General features: G+C 39.4%; 1 protein-coding gene across 3 annotated transcripts in view; it reads right to left on the reverse strand.

Annotated features, from left to right (window-relative positions):
• The window catches only part of Jarid2 (jumonji and AT-rich interaction domain containing 2), a 190,070-nt gene that overhangs the window by 72,611 nt on the left and 92,116 nt on the right, over window positions 1-25,343 (reverse strand). For 2 of the 3 annotated variants that reach the window (XM_075969773.1, XM_075969772.1), the window contains one exon: window positions 2,771-2,900. In XM_075969773.1, coding sequence (XP_075825888.1) covers window positions 2,771-2,900 — 130 coding nt within the window. Of the gene's footprint in view, window positions 1-2,770; window positions 2,901-13,802; window positions 13,967-25,343 lie in introns of those variants that run through there. The other variant, XM_075969774.1, reaches the window with a different exon arrangement.

Raw genomic sequence — 25,343 nt, forward strand, 5'->3', positions numbered from 1 at the left:
CCCAGCAACCACATGGTGGCTCACAGCGTCTATAATGACCTGGTGCCCTCTTCTGGTATGCAAGCATACATGGAAGGAATGTTGTATACATAATAAATAAATAATTCTAAAAAAAATAAATAAATCATGACCCTATACTTTAGAATTGAGTTTTTTGTCCCACAAGTTCTAAATATCAAATATAATCCAAATAGACTGCATACACATGCTTCCTACTATCATTTAAGAACAGAAGAGAGAACCAACATTGTCTGCAATACACCCAAAGCATATGTGTAAGATGCAGTGGAGAATCAACCACACTTAGATTCTTACTCTGATCTTTTTTTTTTTTTTGCTTCATTTTCAGAGATACATGCCCCATTTTTGTTTTGGAAAAGTAAGTAAAATACACATAAGGAAATATATACACATTAAGATTAATCCTTAGTACAACTTAGAAATCTGCAGAATTCCAATGCTAAGTCATCTATTCTGCTTAAAAAAAAAAAACAATGTTCAAATTCAAGCCACTAAAGAGGGAACAGGACCAAAGCAAAGGATTTCTTCAATTGTAAACCATTAAAAAATATACTACTTATGTCAACCCTCATGAATTATCCTGACATTGCCAAGGTATGCACGCCATAACAAAACAGCTCTAAGGAAATGTAGACAGCTCACACCAACGTCAAAAACTACTCCTGGGGCTACACAAACAGCTAGACAGGTAAGAGAATGTGCCAGTCTTCAGGAGGACACAAGTTCATTCCCAGCATCAACATCAGCTCCAGGGATCCAACAACTCTGGCTTCTTCAGGGACCTCTACTCATGTGCACGTACAAGCACAGCAACACACATGCATACATAAATTTAAAAATTTTATAATATAGTGATGAAAGCTCAGCATCACCTATCCAACCATAAGCCACATGCATAACTCTTAGTAGTAAAGTTGACCTGTTAGCTCAAAAAGATACAAGGAATTCTACTTTCTCCCCTTGTATTTTGTTTAGCTACACTGAAATATTTTGCTTTAATTTTAAAAATCTATTTGATTTTATGTGTATGAATATTTCCCCTGAATGTATGAAAGTAACCACATGCATAAATCAGATCCCCTAGAACTGGAGTTATAGGTAGTAGTGAGCTGTTAATCAAACCCATGTCCTCTGCAAGAGAAACAATCACTTGTTACAACTGAGCCATCTCTCTAACAACCTACAATAAATTCTTAATTTAGCAAGAAAGATACTTGACACAACAACAGAAAAGATGATTTGCAGTGGTTGAATTCTAACACTAAAAAGTTATTTCCTTGGTTGACTGTCCTAAAATTCATAATAAATGACTATGAATCATAAATATTACAAATATAAATAAATGCTATTAAAATTTTATAAAAATTTTAAATAAAATTATGCTAAATTACTTCAAATTATAAATTTATATTAAATGACCACTTTTCACTCAGCTGCCTGACCACACAATGTATAAAAAAGAAGGCAGCAACACTGTCATCCAGAGAATGGATCTCCTGACATTGGGGTGGGGAAAAATGGTTAGTCACACTTATAGTAGTGCGTGTTGGCTTATATAACCAGACTAAAAATGGAGCCTGAAGGCTGAGGTCAGAGGCATAGGCGCCACCCATGCTAGAAGGCAGAGTCACACATTACAATGCATTTACTGAAGAGACTGTTTTCCTCCCCAGTCTTCAAATCTAGAGATGGTTCCCTTTCCAAGTGGAGAAAGAGTCGCCTTAAAGAATGCAGTGACCGGTTCATCACTAAGACCCTCATTGAGTCTATGCACAGACTCCTCCGCTCATGCTCACTACAGTAACCAACCAGACAGTAATTAAGACAGTGGTGAGAAGTGAGAGGTGATGGCAGTAGGAGTAAACAGACCATGTGCTGCTAGCCACACCAAGGAGCAGGAAGGCAAACTAAGAATCTGAGCTATTTATCTCAACTTTCAGACCTAAGAACTATTAAGTGTAATATAAATGCATGGCTAACCTCCTTTCCCTTAATTTTTTAGTGTACTTGATTAGAGACAGACATCTAAATTGATTTCAGGGGGTAATTATAATGTAAGAAGAAGCAACAAGGATGTTCAAACCAAGGCGATTTTTCCTTTTAATGTTATATTAATAAAGATAATAGTATAGAATATCAAATGCAAAATAAAAAGTAAGTTTTAAAGGGTAAACAATAAGACATGAAACAGGGCAAATAACAGGAAAGGGATTTTTAAAGACCCAGTAATATCAAGGCCACTAAACTTGAAACAGCTATATTCCTTACTGAACTTAGCTTAAGTTATGTAGGAAAATTGTTTAGAAATAACAGTGCTGTTTGAAGAACTAGGATTCTACGGTTTGGTTAAAAGCAGACATATTAAGATTATACATGGTAATTTCTGTTACTTTTCAGTAATACTACATTAAGTCTATAATATTGGGGGGAGGTAAAAAAAAATCCCTTCACATATGGCGAAAACATTTGTGACATATTTCAGGACATTTTTCTATAAGAAGAAACATGACTACTTAAGTGTCACAAAATGGTTGACACTGCTCATCCAGGCCATAAAAACCTTTGTCTTTAATTATTAATATCACTACTACTACTACTATTAGTAAAGTCTCACTTCTGACTCTTCTGTGAAAACCAGGAGACTGTGAGTAGACTCACACTTGTTCACATGTGGCAAACATTAGCAAGCAAATTTTGTAGTCCTTGTTTCAGGATGATTTTACTAATACTTTCAGCCTTGGATACTAACCTTTTCCTCGACGGCCCTTCTTCAAAATCTGAAGAACTAACATCGTTGCTAGTAGAGGACACTTGGGATGCGTCGTCCTTCTCGTTCTCTGACTGCTCTGATGCCTTAGACTGGTCATTACCAAGGAGCCCTACGGGAGAAAAGGGACAAACACTTAGGTACTTCTATCAGAAGCAGAATTTTTCCACATTCAACCCTGTGGCAAGACATGACAGAGACACAAGAAAACTTACAAGCACATGCAACCCTTTGGAAGGAGTAAAGAAATCTTAAGCCTCATTCAATAAGAAAGTAAAAGGACTAACAGGAAACAATTAACAGAAGGGAATTCAAAATGTATGTAACACACACACGTACGCACACACTTGCGCTGGGATAGGGAGTAGGAGACACAGGAGAGAGTATTGGTACAGAGACAGAGCCTCAATATGCAGCCCAGTTTGGCCTGAATGCATGATCTGCCTACCTCAGCCTCATAAAATGCTAGGATTAAAAACCTGATTAAAGCACATTTTAAATCTTATGTACCTGGAGGGTAAGAAAGTTGAATGAAAACCAGGTGGTGGTGGCACACACTTTTAATCCCAGCACACGGGAGGCAGAGGCAGGCGGATGGATGTCTGTGAGTTCGAGGCCAGCCTGGGCCACAAGAGCTAGTTCCAGGGTAGGCTGCAAAGCTACAGAGAAACCCTGTCTCGAAAAACCAAAAAAAAAAGTTGAACGAAATGACAATTATCATGAAATCGAACTAGCTATTTTTCAAACTCATCATTCATCATCATTTATGTCCCAGCAATGCTTAAGGACGCATGTGCAGCCCGTTTATGGTGGTTCTCCAGTTGTTCCTATCCTGGGCAGTCCTAGATGCTTGTGTTATTGTCATACCCAGGGTTCCAAAGTCTTCCTTTATGCTGTCTATCCAGAGTTTCTTGGGCCTTCCTCTTCACCTTACCCCATGTGCTCCTCCAAGCAGTGCTATCTTCAGGTATCTGCCATCTTTCATTCTGATAACATGGCCGACATATCAAGCACCGTTGTAAACCTGTAGTTTACTTCCTTCTGTAGATGGGGATGCTTCTTAATGTCATCATTGCGCAGCCTATTCTAGACATTGTGACACCTAGAGTCCTCCTGAGACACGCCATCTCAAGCACAGTCAGCTGCTGTTCTGAGGAGTGTTTTCACTGTCCAGGTTTCAGAGTTGTAAAGAAGGCAGCTCAAGTCAAGTGTCTCATATACTTGTAATTTTGCTGTTATTGTTGTTATGTGTTTGTAGAGGAAGCTGTGGGCCGCTTCCCACCACCCGCTCCCAGCCACTGGCTAGCTTTACCAAAAATAATTACGTGTAAACTGTATTCTTTTAAACACTACTTGGCCCATTAGTTTTAGCCTTTTATTGGCTAACTCTCACATCTTGGTTAACCCATTTCTATTAATGTGTGTAGCACCACGAGGTAGGGGCTTACCGGGAAGGATCTTAACCTGTGTCCATCTTGGAGAGGAGAGCTATAGCGTCTACCTCACTGCCTTCTTCCTCCCAGCATTCAGTTCTGTTTACTCTGCCTACCTAATTTTCTGTCCTATCAAAGGGCCAAGGCAGTTTCTTTATTAATCAATGAAAGTAACACATAGACAGATGACCCTCCTCCATCATGTGTTTGCTGACCAAACCTCTCCTTGTGCCCACTATCCCTATCCACCTCTTGACAACCAAAACAGTTGAGCTGAGGTTTCCTCCCAGTTAGACAAAGTTGACTCTTTGCTTGAGGCTCTGGTTCTTTATTACAATGTTAAAATCCTTGTGTGCCCTTCCCATGTGTTGAATCTCGGTCTTCTCGATGGTTGCTTTAATACCAAGGTTTTCACTTACTTCCACAATCTATTTACCATGGCCCGCAGCTCATTTGGACTTTCAGAAAGTAGTACTGTATACAAGGAGTACTATATACAAGGAGTACTGTAGACAAGTAGTACTGTAGACAAGTAGTACTGTATACAAGGAGTACTGTAAACAAGGAGTACTGTAGACAAGGAGTGCTGTAGACAAGGAGTACTATATACAAGGAGTACTGTAGACAAGTAGTACTGTAGACAAGGAGTACTGTAGACAAGGAGTACTGTAGACAAGGAGTACTGTAGACAAGTAGTACTGTAGACAAGGAGTACTGTAGACAAGGAGTACTGTAGACAAGTAGTACTATATACAAGGAGTACTGTAGACAAGGAGTACTGTAGACAAGTAGTACTGTATATAATGAGTTCTGTAGACAAGGAGTGCTGTAGACAAGGAGTACTGTAGACAAGGAGTACTGTAGACAAGTAGTACTATATACAAGGAGTGCTGTAGACAAGTAGTACTGTAGACAAGGAGTACTGTAGACAAGGAGTACTGTAGACAAGGAGTACTGTAGACAAGGAGTACTGTAGACAAGTAGTACTATATACAAGGAGTGCTGTAGACAAGGAGTACTGTAGACAAGGAGTACTGTAGACAAGGAGTACTGTAGACAAGGAGTACTGTAGACAAGGAGTACTGTAGACAAGTAGTACTATATACAAGGAGTGCTGTAGACAAGGAGTACTGTAGACAAGGAGTACTGTAGACAAGGAGTACTGTAGACAAGTAGTACTGTAGACAAGGAGTACTGTAGACAAGGAGTGCTGTAGACAAGGAGTACTGTAGACAAGGAGTACTGTAGACAAGTAGTACTATATACAAGGAGTGCTGTAGACAAGTAGTACTATATACAAGGAGTGCTGTAGACAAGTAGTACTGTAGACAAGGAGTACTGTAGACAAGGAGTACTGTAGACAAGTAGTACTATATACAAGGAGTGCTGTAGACAAGTAGTACTATATACAAGGAGTGCTGTAGACAAGTAGTACTATATACAAGGAGTGCTGTAGACAAGGAGTACTGTAGACAAGTAGTACTATATACAAGGAGTGCTGTAGACAAGTAGTACTATATACAAGGAGTGCTGTAGACAAGGAGTACTGTAGACAAGTAGTACTATATACAAGGAGTGCTGTAGACAAGTAGTACTATATACAAGGAGTGCTTTAGACAAGTAGTACTGTAGACAAGGAGTGCTGTAGACAAGTAGTACTATATACAAGGAGTGCTGTAGACAAGTAGTACTGTAGACAAGTAGTACTATTTACAAGGAGTACTGTAGACAAGGAGTACTGTAGACAAGTAGTACTATTTACAAGGAGTACTGTAGACAAGTAGTACTATATACAAGGAGTGCTGTAGACAAGTAGTACTATATACAAGGAGTACTGTAGACAAGTAGTACTATTTACAAGGAGTACTGTAGACAAGTAGTACTATATACAAGGAGTGCTGTAGACAAGTAGTACTATATACAAGGAGTGCTGTAGACAAGTAGTACTGTAGACAACTAGTACTATATACAAGTAGTACTGTAGACAAGTAGTACTATATACAAGTAGTACTGTAGACAAGTAGTACTATATACAAGGAGTGCTATAGACAAGTAATATATGCAAGTAGTACTGTATCATCGACTAATCACAAGTTATTAATTCACACACCACATCCATCTCCTCATCCTCCAGGGCTGTTGCTATTATTCCAGGCATATATTAAAGAATATTAGTGAGAGGGTGCATTCCCGCAACACTCCTACGATTGTCAAAAACCAATCACTTAGTCTCTACAGACAACGACTGACGCAAAGCTATCTGTATAGGCATTTCTAGTATTCTTACAATTTTCTCTGGTGACCTGTAGAATCTCACTGTTTCCCAAAGTCCTTTCTTCCAGATGCTATCGGATGCCTTCCTGAAGTCGAGGTAACAGACATTTAAGGCTTTTCCAAATACTTCATATTTTTCTGCCAGTTACCTCAAAGTGAAGATCTGATCTATTGTGTTCCTGTTAGCCCTGAATCAGCACTGGGCCTCTGCTAGGATTTCCACTGTTCTGCCCTTGATCCTTTGCAAGATAATAGAGGAGAAGATCTTGCTGCTATGGCACAACAAACTGATGTAATTTGAGCAGGCCAGCTTATCCTTCCTTTTGTGTATGGGAATTGTGACTGAGTACTTCCACTGCATGTTCCCCTATTTCTCTAAAGAGTCTGAAGAGCACCTCAGCCCTAGCCTATTGTAGCCGCTTCTAGTTCCTCCACCGAGATGTCATCCACTCCAGGGGCCTTCTTCTGTTTAGCTCTCTTGATAGTTTCCTCTATCTCACTGCTGCCAATATTTAATATTTCCTCATCGTCTGTGGTGCTCGAATGGCAGTATTTCTCATTGTAGTCTATGATGACAGCATTAGGAACATTGTATAGGGTGTCAAAGTATTGTCTCCTTCTTTGCTTTACTTCCTCTGGCTCTGTTAATAAATGGCCTTGCTCCCATCTTTAATCATGGGAATCTGAGGCTGAGGAGCATATCTGGCAGATATCTATCTGATAACTTTGTAGTGTTTTGATGTGTTAGTTAGTTAGTTAGTTAGTTAGTTAGTTAGTTAGTTAGTTAGTTAGTTAGTTAGTTAGATGGTTTTTATTATGGAGAATAGCCTCTTCAACCTCTTTGTATCTGTTTACTCTTTACTGTCTTTCTTTCTTCCACTGGATTGACATCTCTGCAGTAAAGCCTTTCTACTGGTGTTGCCCTTTTTGCATACACAAGCATCTCTTTGAAGTCTACTGTATAGCTCTTTTGATTTTCTCCCATTGGCTTTCAGTATTTGTAAAGGGTTGTTTAATAATTTCCCTCACTTTTTTTCAAATAACTAATAACTTGTAAAACCTTACCAAATATAATAAAATCACTTTTAGAATTTTTATTAATACTAATACCAGTTACATGCAGAAATATCATTACCTCATAATGGTATCATAGAGCAAACTAGAAATAGTAAGGACAACAATCTAGATCTGCAGTACTGAAACATGGATGTACTCCTGTGGGCACAAATAGGGAAAGGTCTCCTCAAGGATACTAGAAGTTAACAAAGGAATGTATTAGGTGGTATTGAGCATATCTCAAGTTCACTTATTTGTTTCAATGTCTTTGAAAACAAATATAGAAAAACAAATTGGATCAAAACAATAACCTTTTGATTAGTGTACATCGGCACACTAATACAGAAATGGGTAGAAGCCTCAATCACCGGGGCTACACAAACTACACTTTCAAAGCCATTAGAAATGTGACTGGGAAAGGGAGGGAGGGAGAAGATATGACTGCGGTCAGAATCCAGTTCAATTCCTTGCCAAAAGGAATTCGGGAATAAAACTGAGAAACTCCCCTCCCGCCAATTGTACTACATACAAGATTATTTTTTTTGTTTAAGGTTAAATTCATCAGAAAAAAGTAAAAAGATTAAAAGTTTTCAAGATATCTACTGTATTGACAGCGTACTTTAGGGTGCAGAAAAGACAAACAACACAAATGGTCCTATATTCTGCACAACAAGTGAAGAACACATCCAGTAATAAGCAGTAATAAGAGGATGGGGTAAAGCTAGGAAAGTCAGTGCAGTCAGATAACTAGAAGAGGAAAAAATAAAATTGCCAACACAAAAAGATGGGATAAGAGACTACTACTTGAAACTCTATTTAGATCGTGGAAAGAAACAAAGGGAAGTGTTGCCAGGCGAAGCAGGTAAAAACTGGTCTTCTGCTGAGTATTATACTTCAGACTAATGTGAAAAAGTTAAAGACTGGCAGCTTTACTACTGTCTTCCAGGAACTCAGCAGATACGGGTATAATACACTCTTCAATTTGAACTTGAACCAGGTTCACGTGTGCCCTGTTCTACACAACTAGTATTTTAAGGTGATGCAAAGCTAGTTGAAGTCCATGTCTAATGCCGGTTATGGAAGACCTCCTGTTACTGAGGCACTAATAACAAAGGGTAAATCTAAATAAGAACCCAGATCTAATATTTCAAAAAGGCCTCCACCTTTTCTCGATACTTATCTAGAGACTTGCCTACAAACTTGTAAGAAGAAGGTGCAAGGAGATATACAGAAGGAAGGAAGGAAGGAAGGAAGGAAGGAAGGAAGGAAGGAAGGAAGGAAGGAAGGAAGGAAGGAAGGAAGGAAGGAAGGAAGGAAGGAAGGAAGGAAGGAAGATAGATAGTCAGTCCTATATGGTGTACTATATATTTAAATGTGTGTGTGTGTGTGTGTGTGTGTGTGTGTGTGTGTGTGTGTGTGTGTGTGTAAATTCACCCAGAGTAGGAAGGGTAGAGGGAAGAAAGTATACACCTAAAAGAAAAGGCTTTATTAAAAGGACCACTCCCCAAAATAAGCATTAAGCACAAATACTGGGGGACTGCATGGAGAAATTCTATGAGGTGGTCCTTGGAATTTTTGCAGATGTTATACACTCAGTGTGAGGCAAGGAGGAATGAAGCTACTCTGCTTGTAGGAAAAGACTGAGCCATTAATGGGGCTAGAAGTGGGGACTCCATTGTCCACAGGCACCCCAAGCTTTTCCCATTCCGAGTCACACAATGGGTATGACAAGAACTAGAGAGCTAGTGTTTAAATCAGACCCTTTATGAAGGAGCAGAGCTGACTTTATTCTGTACATGATGATCATGTTTTGAATTTGGGTACTCCCATCCTATATAAAAAATTACTCAGAAAATGACACTTATTTTTGATTATCCTGCTTGGATAAATCAGCCCCCCACCCCCGACAAACAAACAAACACACACACACACACACACACACACACACACACACACACACACACACACACTTACTTCACTTCTATCTTCTTTTTCACATCTCCAACTATCACAATTAATTCCTAATGTTTTAGATCAAATCATAGAGCCTACCTCATCTAGGAGAGCTGGATCAGCAAAATAGATAATGATGCCACGGGACAGAATAGCCATCATGGCACCATAGAGGGGCTAGTGTGTGCTGCCTTTCCTTTTGAGTGCTTAACACAGCCCTGGCATCAATGTTATAAATTATTATTTTTAGTCAAGAAGAAATAATGCAACAGAATCCCCTCCCATACACATACCCCTTTTTTTTTTTAATTTTCCCCTCCCCTCCCCCCTTTACTGCTAACACAAACGGACTTTGTAGACAGGAGGTTAAACAGAGGAAAAACTGAAGGGCCCAAAGATCCAGCCTCTGTGCATTTGTTCTCTGCCATTAATATTCAGTAGGTTGAACTTAAATTAAACCAGTCTATTGTCTTTCACAAAAGCAATAAATATGAGTTGGAAATTCAAAATCACAGGCATAATGGCAGCTTGAGGCCTGTGCCTGCCATCTCAGCTAGACACCATCAGCTGACAGAAGCAATGTGATACAGCCTGCACATTACTTGTCCACCATCACAAAACCCCTCCAAGAAATTAAATGCAACAGCAAACTGCTACCAGGGACTCTGCAAGCTCGGTCGCTATTCATCTCATCTCCCAAATTAGCAACAAATGAAAAACCTTCCAGCACCACAGAAGGGTCTGGAAGAGCAGTAGAAAGGAGTAAAATGAATTCATGTTGGACACTGGAGATACCATGTGCACAGTGACCCTTTCTCCCGGTTGCCCTCCCATGAAAATATGTAGGCAGATTGAAACACAACTTAAGTAAAACCTCCTTCAACTGAAGAATTTTTAAGCAATCAATGATAACTCAAGATTACAAAACACAAATGTATAAGCACAATATAATTTTTTAAAAAAAAACTAGAAAATTTTTGTGTTTTAGACACAAAGAAGTCATGGCAGAAAAAACAACTAAAGGAAAACTCTATTCCACAAAGGCAATGCCAAAAGGGTTAAAAAGAAATGAAAACAGGAAGGGCTTTGAAGCTATGCCAGTGTTTCTCAAACATCTGGAGCACAAACTTATTAACATATTAGGGAGAGCCAATGTTTTCAGCTTTGTTGTAGGAAGTATGCACAAAAGGTGATTCTGTGTTACAGAGCCAACGCCGTCTGCCACCCTGTCACTGTGACACAAGGTATCACATTACATATTAAACAGTCAAGCACCCAAAGAGCTTTCATTTTCTACAGCAATTTATCATTCTGGATGTGCCTGCGCATATGTGTGCACTTCCAGTTAGGAAGAAGATCATAATAGCAGCCTCCTTGGTTAATGCAGAGACCCTCTCTAAGGTAATCAGAATGCATGGTGTGCCGCCATTACTAGTGAAGAATAGAGCTTTGGTTCTCTCAGACTTTAAATGCAACATTGGATTGTCTGCTTTTCAAACAGTACAGGCATTCTGATACCGGTCAGCTTCACATGTGAATGTGGATATTAACCCTCAACTGTACACATGCAGGTCAGCAGTGAACATTCAACACAATGAGGAGGGTAGGGGTAAGCAGGGCAGAGCCTGAGAAGCCCAGCCCTGGCTTGTCCATTGACGTGTTTACAACAGATCCATACTGATGTGGCTGATAACAAATGACAGTCATAAGGCAGGATGTAAGTGACACTTATGGTCAACGAGGCGCAAATAAAAATGCTTCATACCTCGGATTATAGGAAATAATTATCTTCTCTCATGAGAACAACCCCTCAGCCAACTGAGATTCCCCTTTGTCTACTCTCAAATAAGCATTGGAGATTTCCTATTTCAGTCAAGAAAATGTAATCAAAATCCCAGCCCCTATGGAAGCTCAAAATAAATTCAAACTACAGAATGGTAACACTGGGTTGTGTTCATTTCTGTTACATATCAAAAATGAATACCAATGATTTACAAGAGGCCTTTACCCACCACCACCCTTAGTTTCCACACACAATTGTCTTCAGAAATCTAAACCCCTTTTGTAAGACGAATACGGTTTAAGACAACACGGTGACAGGGAAAATTTGGGCTACTAGGTAGAGAACTCTTTCTAATAATCAAGGCAGCCAGGGCCCCAGGGCCTTTCCTTACTTTGAGAAATACAAGAAAAGGCCCAGCAGCCATCTCAATACACTGTAGCAGGTTCACAAAATAGGCCCTAGTCTGGATGACTTAATCCTTGGGTGAAAGAGAACCACATCACCCAAAGACAAAAGAGACCCCCTTTTCAAACATCCTAACTAACATTCACAAGAGGGAAAGAAGGCTTCAACAACAAGTATCCAACAAAACCAAGCTGATAAACTTTATATACAGGGTTTTTGTTTTATTTCTATTCTTCAGAAAAAAATTCTGAATCAGCCAGAGACTATCAAAGCACTTATTTTGGCATAAATTTTCATTTCTTAGGATCAAAGCTCAAGCATACAATATATTATTTTTCAGTTTCACTAATACATCCTAATCATGACTTTCATAGCAATTACGACAAGTTGACTTCAAGCCTTCCCTCAAACACCTCCATTGTGCTACAATGTCAAGCTCTACCTTTATCTACCTAATCACCATTCCGCCATCTCAGGCTCTAACTTCTAGATCCATCCACCATTCCAACATCTGTTTACATTTCACACTAACAAAAAGGAAGGTCAAACACATGCCTACCAGGCAACCTATTTACAGCAACCATCACAAGTGCAAAACCTTGGATCTCCAGCTACTGAAAATGGTTTTACAGACTTAAGGCTCAGCATTGACCATCTCAGGTCAAAAGCTGCCTTCCTTATAAGAGACAACACTGGGCTTACTAGGCGGCTATGGGAAACGAGCTGCAGGACAATGGGACAAGCAAGCAAAAGAGCTTTATTAACTTTTGCTTTAAAATACATCAATGAGACCAGTGTTTACAAAGTCTTCTAATGAGATAAACAGACATGGCAAAACTTGATATACCATACAGATAGTAAAAGATTTTCTGTAAGAAAGTGCAATGTTTGCTTCATCACTGAATTTGTCCCTGAAATGAAGAATGAAAATGAAGCTAGTTCTCCAAAGCAAGTGAAAATCTGGGTTACAGGCCGTCAGTGAATGCCATAAACTTTACAAGTTCATGCACTTATTTTTGCTTATACCTTGCCAAAGCTGCACATGACCCATACAATTTATGAATATGCTAACAGCTATCTATACCCTTAACCTTGGCTACAGTTAGACACGTAAAGGTTCCAAGTTGTATTTTGTTTGTAGCATGAGAGAAAGAGATTTCCTCTAAGCTCATTATCTCAGTTGCACATAAACAAACAATTGCCAACCCACTTTTTAGATGATTATATTGAGAGTCCAAATAGAAACATACCCGCTGATAGCCCTACTGCTTCCCAGAACAGTCTTTCCAATACTGAAATAAAAAACTGTACAAGACAAGACTACAGGAATGTGGCCACAATCTGCCCTACAAATGATGGGATCCAATATTCATCTGACTTTATATACACAAATGCAAATATGGAATGCTACAAAATACAAGGAAATAAAGGAAAAATATAGTACCAAATACAAGAAAAAATAAAGAACTCTAAGTCTAAAGCACTCTGGTATAACCAGAATCACTTAAGAATGTGGCCTCTATTTACATGCCTCAGTTTCCTCCATATTTTAAGGGAAGACTAACATAAAAAAAAAAACAGAATAAGGGAAATGAAATCGAGCATGCTATTTATAAAAGAAACTAGGAATAAAATGAGTTCACTTTAATCAAGCACCTATTTTTAAATAATGGCAAATGATCATATATATTGGTAAATTAATATCAATAAAGATATCTACTTTAGCTGAATGGCTGGTCAGTCCCCAGAGAAATGTCTAAATGCCTGGTTAAAATTGCAGATTTGGTCAAAATGGTCAACAGAGCTTAATGCATTAAAAACGGCATTAATTCTCTCTTGTAAATTTCCACGGTATCTTAGTAGGAGCCACCATTGCCCTTAGGAAAGAAGATACAAAATCTAAGAATATTAAGCAAATCCAAACACATTTTACATACTGCGTGTGTGCATGTGCATGTGCGTGTGTGTGTGTATCCCTTGCCACCCATAATGGATAGAATCAGGACCCCCAACAGGAAACCCCACAAAGGCCTATTTCTCCAACAAAAGCCAAATCAGACTGAAACGAATCACAAGCTATTTGTTTTTTCTTTTATTTATAGGAACAGACCTTCTATCCCAGGTTCCTCAAGATAAGCCACCAAAAACTGCACCTGACAGACCCGTGGAGCAGCCATCCTCAGAGCCGGATCATTGCAGAGACAGAGGAAGAAGGACAGAGGAAGGGAGGGAGGGAGGAAGGAAGAGCGCAGTGAGGCAGGCTCCCAAGCACTTGTCAACAATCCTCCCCTGTACGTAATAAGCAAGCGGCGGTGCAGATTCCGAACGGCAATAGGACAGCCGAACAGCAGCGAGGCCAAGGGGGAGGGGAGACAGTCGGGAGAGAAGATTATTTATGTGCCTGGAAGAGAATTGAACACTGAAGAGGAGGGGGCATCTGGCTGCCTTTTCCCCTCCTTGGTTTTTACCATCCTGATAGATTAAAATGAAAAAAGGCAAAAGAAAATAGCTTTCCATCCTGCCATTTCCCCGCGACCTGCAATGCAGACAATTCAAAATTACAAAATTTCTGGCACTTAGGGAGAAGGGATATGTTGGCAAGGGACAGTCACAATTTAATTGTACAGACTTTTGTGTCCAGGGGATGGCCTATTGTATGGTGCACTAACCCCCCCTCCCTCCTGCACACACCCATCTCCAACAACAGTAGAACAAGGGCAGTGTTTCAATGGTATCCCTTTTTAATATCATAATCTGTGTCATTCAGCACTTGCCTTTTATTTATTTTTATTTGTGTTTTTGGCTGGGAAACCTGGGCAGCTCTCCAGATAGACTGCAGAAATCTCTCTTCACAAGCTCCTCCTCCAGCCCCTCCCTCTCCTTCCTGCAATTCCAGCCACCATGGGAGCTTCATTACTTTATGAAGTGACCCAGTGGGCAGGCAGGAGTTACAGCGAGCACAGCACACCCCTCCCCCAGTCCTGCCTAGGCACCTCCCCAGAGCCCATAAATTGCTCTAATCTAATCAAGCTGAAGCTGTTTTCCCTCATTGTTTCTTAAAGATCTTTCACAAAACAGGCTCTGTAGCCTGGCAGCTGCTGAGAGGGGTGAAAAAGGCATGCATACAACTGGCCTCCAAAAACTGTACTGCGTGTCTCTTTTTTGATTTTCAAAGTCAATGTCTTTGAAGCTTTTGAACTTCGTCTGGCAATGGTGATGTGCAAAACACATGCTTTACACTACACACATGCTTCTCTTTATGACCTTTAGGGAAACTAAAGATGGTGGCTGAGCCCATGAGCTCCACTGGGGTACTGAAAGTTCTACAAGATTTATATCAGGGCACTGCAAAACCCCATCCTAATACTTCGAATCTTTCCAGGCTCTTAAAACACAAGCACTAACTTAGTTGAAACCTTTACAAAGGTTAAAGGAATATACTAGATTTTCCTGGGGCATGACATCATCTGTCTAGCCGTTATCATGGTGATTTCTTAGGTCACCACGCCAGACAAACATGAATGCAGCAGTCCTGAAGAAGAAGGAAACAATCTTCTCTAAAGCCTATGAGATATCCACCATTTTTAAAAGACAATTATAGATAGAGTCTTATAGATAAATGGCCTGGTGCAATCTCACTATTTTATAAATAAAAGCTGTGGCATAGGCTAGGTTGGTTTCCAACCATACTCCAAGTCACTATGTTTCCTTAGAGAGGAGTTCTGTGTCATTATGGGTCAAGTATATATTAACATACAAGTACAGCGTCTGAGACACAGAGGAGATTCTCTACAAGATTTCCTACCAGAGACCCACAAAATTCTTTCCCATGCAAAATGTTCTTGCCATGCTGAGCAAGTGTTTGGCATGTGTCCCTTTTGCAGCATAAATTGCACACAGTCAACTAAGGACATTTGAATATCTTCTCTTCCCCACCCACTTTCCTTTTGCAGGATTAATCTAGGGTCCTCAATAATGAAGAGCACCCAGAGCAGGGACCAGGGAAGAAGATGGGCAAGATAGTTCGATGAACACCAATTCTGGGGAAATGAGGTGAAAAGAAGAATCTGAAACATATACAGGTGGAGAGGAGAGAAATCATATATAAGTTCTAGTTTCTCTTAACACCTCCTGCCTGCTTTGAGAAGGCCTTTTCCAATCACCACTGGTTATGTCCTCTTCCCAGAAACTACAATAAACCAGGTGTTTATCTATCTTCTGCTGCAAGTTAATTCCACTTCTGTTGCAAATTAATCCCCTCTCTATTTGTGAACACCAGTAGGTTTCCTGCTGTTTAGATGAAGTGCTGACCCACTACCTATTGTCTTGAGCTTGATATTTTATTTTTAGAGGTAAGTTCCAATCTTAGCTCAAGTATTACCAGCCTGCCTTTCTCTCACTTTTATAAATGAATTATGATACTGGATAGTAGATGAATTCCAGTTATCTCTCTACTTATCTTGACATGCTTGTTCAGAGGCACTGGAAATAATTTTCAGTGTGTTCCTAAAACCATGGTGTAATTCCTCTGTGGCTCTTGCAGAAAACAAGCATTAGTTTTTTCATGGATACAGATCTAGGAGCAGAATTAGTGGAAATCCTTAGATGCAAAAAAGGTTCAATTTACAAGTCGAGTGAAAGCAAACTGGTTCCCCAAGCAGGTGTCAGACCCTACACAAGTATACATACTGTCACAGTAGTCTCTGTCTACATGAAGACACCAGAAAGCAAAGCACTGCACTCAGAATACTACTTCTGAAGTGATTGTACATTCTAGAAGGATCTTACATCAAAGCAATTCTATGCAGCAATCAAGGTACATGGCTGCCATCTACCTAATTATTGCCTGAACCTCAGGACATTTTTTGTCTCTTCCATAAGCAATAATAGCTAACATCTCATTACCACCAAGTTTGGAAAACTTCAGCAAATTCTCTAGGTGCATTTAGCTTCTTAAAAATAACCAGAACAAATTCCAACTTACACAATATCTTGTCTCTTAAGAGCAAATCATTGTATAGCTTACTCCATTTTGAAAAGCTAAAACTGTACTATCTAATTAAATTAAAGACCTGAATAACCAACCTGAAAAGTAAGGGTATGGTGGTTTACAACTGAGAAGACTAACACAAAAAAACACCACAAGTTCATGGCAAGTCTAGGTTAACACAGTGAGCTCCAGGCTACCTTCACCACATCATTTAAAAACTGGTCTTAAAGGTGGGCGGTGGTGGCGCGTGCCTTTAATTCCAGTACTCGGGAGGCAGAGGCAGGCGGATCTCTGTGAGTTCGAGACCAACCTGGTCTACAGAGCTAGGTCCAGGACAGGCTCCAAAGCCACAGAGAAACCCTGTCTCGAAAAACAAAAACAAAAAAAAAAAAAAAAAAGGTCTTAAACAGGCAAACGAGAATAATCATTCAGCAAATATTGAGATCCAATTGTAAAGAGAAAAAGGCAAGACTGGGAGTTATAGCGCATCAAGGAAAGGTTCATTCACAACCCCAAGCTGCACAGACACATGCTATGTTAACAATTGAGTTTTGTGCAATTACTCCCCACAATGCAAGAAAATCCACACCAAAAAAAAAAAAAAGGGAGACAGTATGGGCTGCCGTGTGGGTTAACTGACAGATTATGAGGCTGTGGAGCCTAGAATTTTTCAGAAAAGAAGTGTGGGCTCTTAATGAGCAGACTGTATAGAGCTATGGAAAACCGCCAATCCATAGCCATACATTCCACGCCTATGGATTCAACCAGTGACAGATTTAAAAAAAAGGAATTGAGGACAAAAATTTACATCTGGTTTTAAGAAATGACTCAGCAGCCTGGGCTGCTTTTTCAGAGGACCCATGACCAATCACCAGAACCCAAAAATCAACTCACAACTTGAATCCAATCCCTCTTCTGGCTTCCTCAGGTACTGAACATACATGATACAAAGACATCATCATCATTTATGCCCTGACAATGCTTAAGCATACATGAACAGCCCACTTATAGTGGTTCTTCAGTTGTTCCTATCCTGGGGAGTCCTAGATGCTGTGTTATTGTCATACCCAAGGTTCCAGTCTTTATGCTGTCTACCCGGCGGGGTTGGGTGCCTTCACTTCACCTTATCCCTCCAAGCAGTGCTATCTTCAAGTATCTGTATGCATGCAGGCAAATCGCCCATATACAAAATAAAAATAATAAATCTTAGAAAGATATCTGCATCTGTAATGGTGCTCCTTTCCTAAACAAGACAGCATGGCTATTTTTACACGACTGCTCTGTGTTCTAGAAAACCTAATCCAGAAATGCTCTGCACAGACTTAGTATTTATTAGGGACTTCACTATATTGCCCGGACTGGACTAAACTAACAATTATTCTGGTTTGCACAAGACCACGACTAACTCTACAGCTTCTTCACAAAAGAAATGGGGTTTCCATGATCTTTGGTATCTCCAGGACTCCCACAACAGTTAGTCAAAGGATGCTTATACCTTCTGGTTCTGTGGCCAAATTTCATTACCTTGATCCTGTAAGCAGGGTGTGATTTTTAAAAAATGGGGGGGGGGGGTGTTTACCCACTGTGCTAATATTTTACTTTTAAACTTATTATTACAGGGAAGATACTATGGCAATTGTATATTAAGTATTACTTGTTGAGGTTTTATGTAACTGAAATTTAATACATTGGCTCTATACCAAGTAGAACTGGGTATACACACTAGTCTGGCTTGGAAGTCTTCCAACTGGACGTGAAAATTCCTAAAATGCCAAAAAGGGTTGCACTGTGTAATGTGTACAGTTGCCCTGTTAACATCAGCCCACACTATACAATTACAAAGTAAGGCCAATAACTGTAATAACTCAGAAGAGTGACCCATGTTGGATGGCAAATTTAGTCAAACTACCTTGTTTGCAATGATAAAACAGGGCTACAATTAAACTAGAAAAAAAACAAACAAAACACCTGAGAAAAGGTAACACTTAGGGAGAATTCACCCATGCGCATGCACCCACACAGGAGCAAACAAGTAATGACAGACAGTCTCCGCATAAAAACAGAACTGTCTCAAAGAATCAACTGCATCTTTCTCCAGGAGAGAGAGGAGACACAAGATAAAATATTTGGTGCAGAACCCATTCCTACTTCATGGATGTGAAACGCCCGGGATGCTATAAAATCACCAGTCTTTAGCAATGTACAAACAGTACTCTGTGAACTGGCTACTCAACTGTCCTCTGTCAGTGCAGAGGCAGAAAGGTGTGATTGACAGAAGGATGCTCCTTCAGGAGGAAGCAGCACTGAAAACATCCTGATTAAGATTGGAAGGGAACCATCCCAATAAACAAATTTTGAATAAGGAGTGGGTGGGATTGACTGAATGATTTGGGGGGTTGGGGGGTGGTGCTCTATCTGCATGTTTGCCTGTATGAAGAGTACACTGGATGCGAGAATAGATAGTTGTGAGACACCATGTGGTTGCTTGGAATTGAACTTAGGATCTCTGGAAGAGCAGCCAATTTTCTTAATTACTGAGCCATTTCTCTGGCCCTGGGAGACAAGTATGGGGGGGGGGGGGAGAGAAGAGTTGCTTTGTTTGTTCTGGAAATCTCTTTGTAGATCAGGCTGACCTAGAATTCACAGAGATCTGCCTGCCTCTGCCTCCCAGGCTCTGGGATTAAAGGCATGAGCCACCACTGCCCAGCTCGGAGACTGATTTTTAAATTATTTATTAAACATATTTGCAAAGGGCTAAATAAAATATAAAGAATAAGAAGCCATACCAGGTTAAAGATGGTGGTGATCAATCTTTTGAGAATCCTTTAAACATACTATAAACACAGTGTAAGCCAAATTCACTCATAAATATAAGGGAGGGGTACTGTTGAATAGAAAAGAAATAACCTAAGACGTACTGAACATGAAAGTGTCACTGGAAAATTGCTACAGAAAGGTGACTACTGAAGAGCATTGATTCTCTCACACACAGCTAGTGTGACTCTAACGTAATAAAACATTTTAAGAAACTGCCTGGCAAAATGGTTCAGTGGATGAAAACACTTGCAATGCAAGACAGCCAGAATCGACAGTGGAGAGAGAAAATGAATTAAGGAAAGCTGTTCTCTGAACTTCACACATGAGTACATATTTGCAGGTATTCAAACCACAAATGCACAATTACACACAATTATAAAATGTTTTTGTAAAATGGATTCCAACAAGTCAATGCCAAAGTCCAATAATGTCATATCTAGAAGTTAATACTAAGAAATGAGAAAGCAACCATTTATTTGCAGAATTAGCAGTTTGTTACTATTTCTAGTGTCTATGGCATGATATCTTCTCCTGTTTGGGTCCCCATTGTGACTTCTGAGACCTTCCTTTCTTTTCTCTCAAACCACATCAAGATGGCTTCCAAAACAATTCTGAATGAAAATCATTCTTTAAGTAACTGACTTGGTAGCAGCCCTGGTCTTTAATCTTAGAAATCACCCACCAGTCATGGATCAAGTACCACTTGAATCAAAGCAGATTGGCACTCAAATTTTGCTACCTATAGCCCACAGGATTATGGACATTAACACACTGTTTTTTTTCCCCCACAGAGACTTCAGAAAACCTCGCATGCTTTCATCTATGTTACACAGAAACATACAAAAGTCTCCTGGCCCAACAATACATTGTAGAACCAAAGGGAAGACAGATGATATGCTATAAATACTAAAGCAATTCTCTGCTACACCCAATATGATAATGCCACTATATGGTAGGTGCATGTGCTTTTTGTCTCTGTGTATACATGTTCATTTACGACGTGTGCCTGGTGCCCTTGGAGGTCAGAAGATAACATCAGAACCCCAGTAAGTGAAATTATAGGCAGTTGTAAGCAGCAATTTGGGTGCTGGGATCCAAACCTGGGTCATCTTATCTGCAAAAACAGGTTCTCTTAAACACTGAGCAATGCCTCCAGACACACAAAATCCAAAATCCCTTACGAGGCTCAAAAAGACCCAGCATTTAAAGTACTTTGGTACTTTAAATCATATTGGTGATGTTTAGCCAGAAAAGTCTCCAAAATATTCCAAAATCCAAAAACACTTCTGATCCTGATGACTTCCGGTAAGGTATACCTAATGCATAATCAGTTAGTAATACAATGATAATTAAGGTCCAATGTCAATGTTAGTTTCAACACATTCAAAATTCTGATGTGTTCAATATTGCCTAAGATGGCTAGAATCCAGAAATTCCAGCATAATATGACTTGACAGATTGTAATGTGCATGACTACAAAATATACACTCTTAAGTTCAAAACAGGTATTAGGTTTCTCTTCCATGGTTTCATACACGTCAGTTGGACATTCTCCACAATTTCTTTCTCATGCAGTAAAGGCCAGTTCAAAGTCAGTCTGTGTTCACCCACTACCACCCCAGGCGGCTCACAGTTCTTAGGGGCAAACAAAAAAAAAATACACAGTGGTGGGAGCATCTGCTGATTCACATGACCTGTGGGACACTTCTTCCTTAACCATGCCATTGAGGATAGCTTGGTAGGAGAAACCGAAGGTAGCTGATCTTAGAATAGATTCCTGATTTCAAGATGCTGACATCCAGATTCTTGGAATATTGCACACCTAGTTCCATTTCCAATTTCCAAGTGGTCTGCTTCGTGGTGCAGCTACTGTTTTATGAAGGTCAATCCTCTCTGAAAATGTTCTTTCTACTAGATAACAAAGTATTCAAATGAATTCTCATTAATCCTTAGAACTTCACTCTTACCGGGCATTGCTGGCACACACCTTTAATCACAGCAGAGGTAGGTGGATCTCTGTGAGTTTAGGGCCAGCCTGGTCTACAAGACCTAGTTCTAGGACAAGCTCCAAAGCTACAGGAAACCCCAGTCTCAAAAACAAAACAAGAGAGAGAGAGAGAGAGAGAGAGAGAGAGAGAGAGAGAGAGAGAGAGAGAGAGAGAGAGAGAGAGAGAGAGAGAGAGAGAGAGAGAGAGGTCATTCTCGAATGAGAAAATTACTACCTTAAGTAGAAAAACAATTAACAGAGAAGGCAAGCAAACAGGAATTTCTCCTTGTGTGTTCTTTGAAGGTAGGCTAGAACAATCTTTCAGAGGATTGAAAATATAATCCTCCTAATCTAGGCTGGCGTTGGGTGAATGTCCAGCCACTACCTACACTCTGCCTCTAAATGGTCTGTACTCATGGTTCCAGGGCCATGAACATAGCCAGCTTCACCTGTACCTGTTTTTAACACATACATGGAATTATAAAGAAGGCTTCTTAACCAAAAACAGCTCAAGATAAGAGCAGACTACCCTCAAACCATATAGCTAAGATTCACTAATTTGCACAGGGAGGTTAAAACCTAGAATTATCAGCATCTGTTCTCTATTACCAACAGCAGCCACTTGATGGCAATCTTAACCTGCTCCCTTGGAAGTCTTCCATTAAAGGAGACCTTGGGAAGGCCAGTGGAACAGTCATGGGCTGCACAGTGAGTAACTAAGGGGCTGGAAAGGCATCTCCACTGGATTACAAGAGACAGACAGAGAAAAGTGATGGAGTATCGCTTTACAGTAAAGTATGCAGCTTTGTATGCAAACAAATATTATTTTTAAAAACAAAATTTGTTTTCAACAACATTTTTGTTCAATCCATATTTTCTTTCCCATGGTATGTGTCTTATACATCTCAGGACACAAGAAAGTATACTAGAACTTTCTGTTTTGTGCTTGTTTTTGTTTACATGTGAAAAGCCAGATAACCTGAAAGTTTGTGTACACACACACACATCTCCAGATGACTGACTGCATTTATCTGTCAATACAATTACAAGATATCAAAGCAAAGAAATGTGGTCACATTAGCAAATACTTATCCATCCACTTCCTGAGGTACTTTTTCTAGTAACAAATTCACCTATCTTCTTCAAAGCTGGGAAAAGTCTTACTAGAAAGAAGAACAAAAAAGGGTAAAAGGAAGCACTAAAGGATGAGCAATGACATGAGAGATAATCAAAGAGGAAAGGAGACTAGGAAGGCTCATGGGCACAAGGAGAGATGAAGAGCAGCAGGATGGTTGGGAGAGGAGGGGAGTAAACACTAAAACTGTGTTTGAAAATACAATCAGATATTTGATAACTTGTATGCTTAATGATTTTTAATTTACAAAAAGAAATTACTTTGAAAACAAGAGTTGTTTTATAAATTCTTATTGTGGGAATCTTATCTTTATGGAGGATTCATAAATTGTTTCTATTTATCTAAGTGGTAAATAAAATAAATAGGAGGCTAAACCCAGAAAGACTGGCTTTGAATTATGGCACTACAGGCTCTGGTTGGATAACCAAACTGCTACTTCATTCTTAGGGTATAGTTTTCCCCCAGCCACAAAAGTTTGTTCTGGTGACTGAATGAAAAACCAAAGATTTCTAACACTCACTGTGAAATATGAAGATTAGTTTAGTTATTACAATTCCTGCCCACTGCAAGAGTCTGAAGAATGAAATCCAACTTACATTAAGACTACTCAAAATTGTTTTGCTGGCCAAAGGGCTTGCAGATCTGAGATGACATTTATAGGAGGCAAATGAAATTCAAATACAGCTAATAGCTCCCCTCTCTTACTGTGTAATTATGTGTACTCATTATTTGTGTAGCATGTTATTATTTAAATGTCCCTAATTTTATCCCCAGCAGGCCAAGAGCCCTCAAGAATGGCCAAGGTCCCAGCCTCTGCAAGCTCTTTAGAAAACCTTTGTCATTTTATTACATCAAGGGAAAGGGGCATTATCAACATCATGAAGAATAAAAGGCTCAAAATCAGCAGATCTTAAGGCTGCCTCAGCCCACCGCCTAGTACAGCAAAGACCTTCAATAATGATGTCGAAGTCGTGCATTCAATCCACAACACTGTTCAAAGTTATCCTGTACTTGCTTTAACAAGGCAAAAACTTTTAGTCCTTGTCACTTTGGTAGAACCAAAGCAAGACGGATAGTTGGTGTACGATCTCAGAAATTGGGGTTCAACCTGAAGATTCAAAAAGCAAAATAGCCAGCCACTAGCTCTCACCTCAACCACAGTCTGAAATGGTGAACCTGCCTCCAGGAATGAGTCTGTCGAACTGTCTTCTCCCATCTTATAATTGTCTCTTATGACTGGGATTAAAGGCATGCACATCCTTGTTTCTATGGCAAATGAGAGTGGCTACTGGGATTAAAGGTGTGTGTTATCACTACCTAGTCTGTAAGGCTGACCTGTGGGGCTGATTTACTCTCTGATCTTCAGGCCAGCTTTATTTATTTAAATACAATTGAAATGCCACTACATTTCCACTTTTTGTCTAAAATAAAAAAGACTATAACTAATATAAGAAAAACTACAGTAAGTAAAATAATTATATACAATATATACAGAAAATAAATACATCAACAATAACTAGTCCACTTGCATATGACCAATTCAGAGATAATAATCCATATCTATTCTATCTTGATGAGTCCAGAGTCTTGTACCTAATTTACTTTCTCTCATAACCTGGATTACCAAACAAATCAAACTTTTGATATCTCTCAAACTTACATCCTTTTACATTTCTTTAGTGAATTTCTTTTCTGAGTTTCATGAACACAGGAGACAATAACTATAACTATCTGGTCTTCAAGTCCCTCAGAGACCCAAGAAGGAAATAATATTAACTGAGTAAGGGAGAAGTGCAAATAAACAACTTCCAAAAACTGTGAGTAATGCCAGAAACAGATGGCTGCCTGGACAGTCACCCAAGGTTCCTCTACAGGGCTGGGGCATGCATCTTCAGTCTACAGGCCTCTCATATCTGACAGACGTCCAAGGGAAGCAGGATATTTTATGTTCTCCCTGTCTAATTAGGACAGCATACTGTCAGGTGTCGAGGCAGGAACATTTTCTTGCCCAGTGGCTTACGTTTATCACAAAAAAAGTAAGCTCCATATGGAGTTTCTTTGATGCCCAATATCTTCTCTGAAGTAGAATGGTGTTGCCAGGAGCATACATGTCTCATTATCCTAAAATAGGAACCTAAGTTATTAAAACATCTAAAATGCCATATTCCATAGATCTCTGAAGTGTATAAAGATACACTGTCTATATAAAATATCTTTCTTTGACCATGAAAACATACCTATTGTAGCTACAAGTTCAATTTTACTAGATGATTAACTACTAACCTCTATTTCCTTACTATCCTAAACAGTTCGTAAAAATTAAGGACTAGAAATTTGCATTGCATTACTAAATGAGATACGTAGGTACAATGATCTTGAACAAGAGTAGAAATATATGTACAGTATGTTTTTTAAAAATTAATCAAAAATTTGTATCAATATGTAAAATTTGTAAACAATATACTAAAGTTCAATCAAATGTAAACATTTAAAACTAATCTTTTATCTATATGCTCCCTTTTTCTTTTCATAATAGATTCAATAATCTACCCTTGTCCCTAACAATGATATAATGATTCACTGAAAATCCAAAAACCACCCACATCACCTCTTGGAATGTGGGCGTTGTATTCTTAAATTTACTTCCTGCTATCTGGGGATGACACTATCTTTGGGGAATCCTGAAAGAATAATTTGGGTTAACTGTCAAGTCCTAGAGAGA

Source organism: Microtus pennsylvanicus, chromosome 4 (assembly GCF_037038515.1).
Source record: "Microtus pennsylvanicus isolate mMicPen1 chromosome 4, mMicPen1.hap1, whole genome shotgun sequence".
Lineage (NCBI taxonomy): Eukaryota > Metazoa > Chordata > Mammalia > Rodentia > Cricetidae > Microtus > Microtus pennsylvanicus.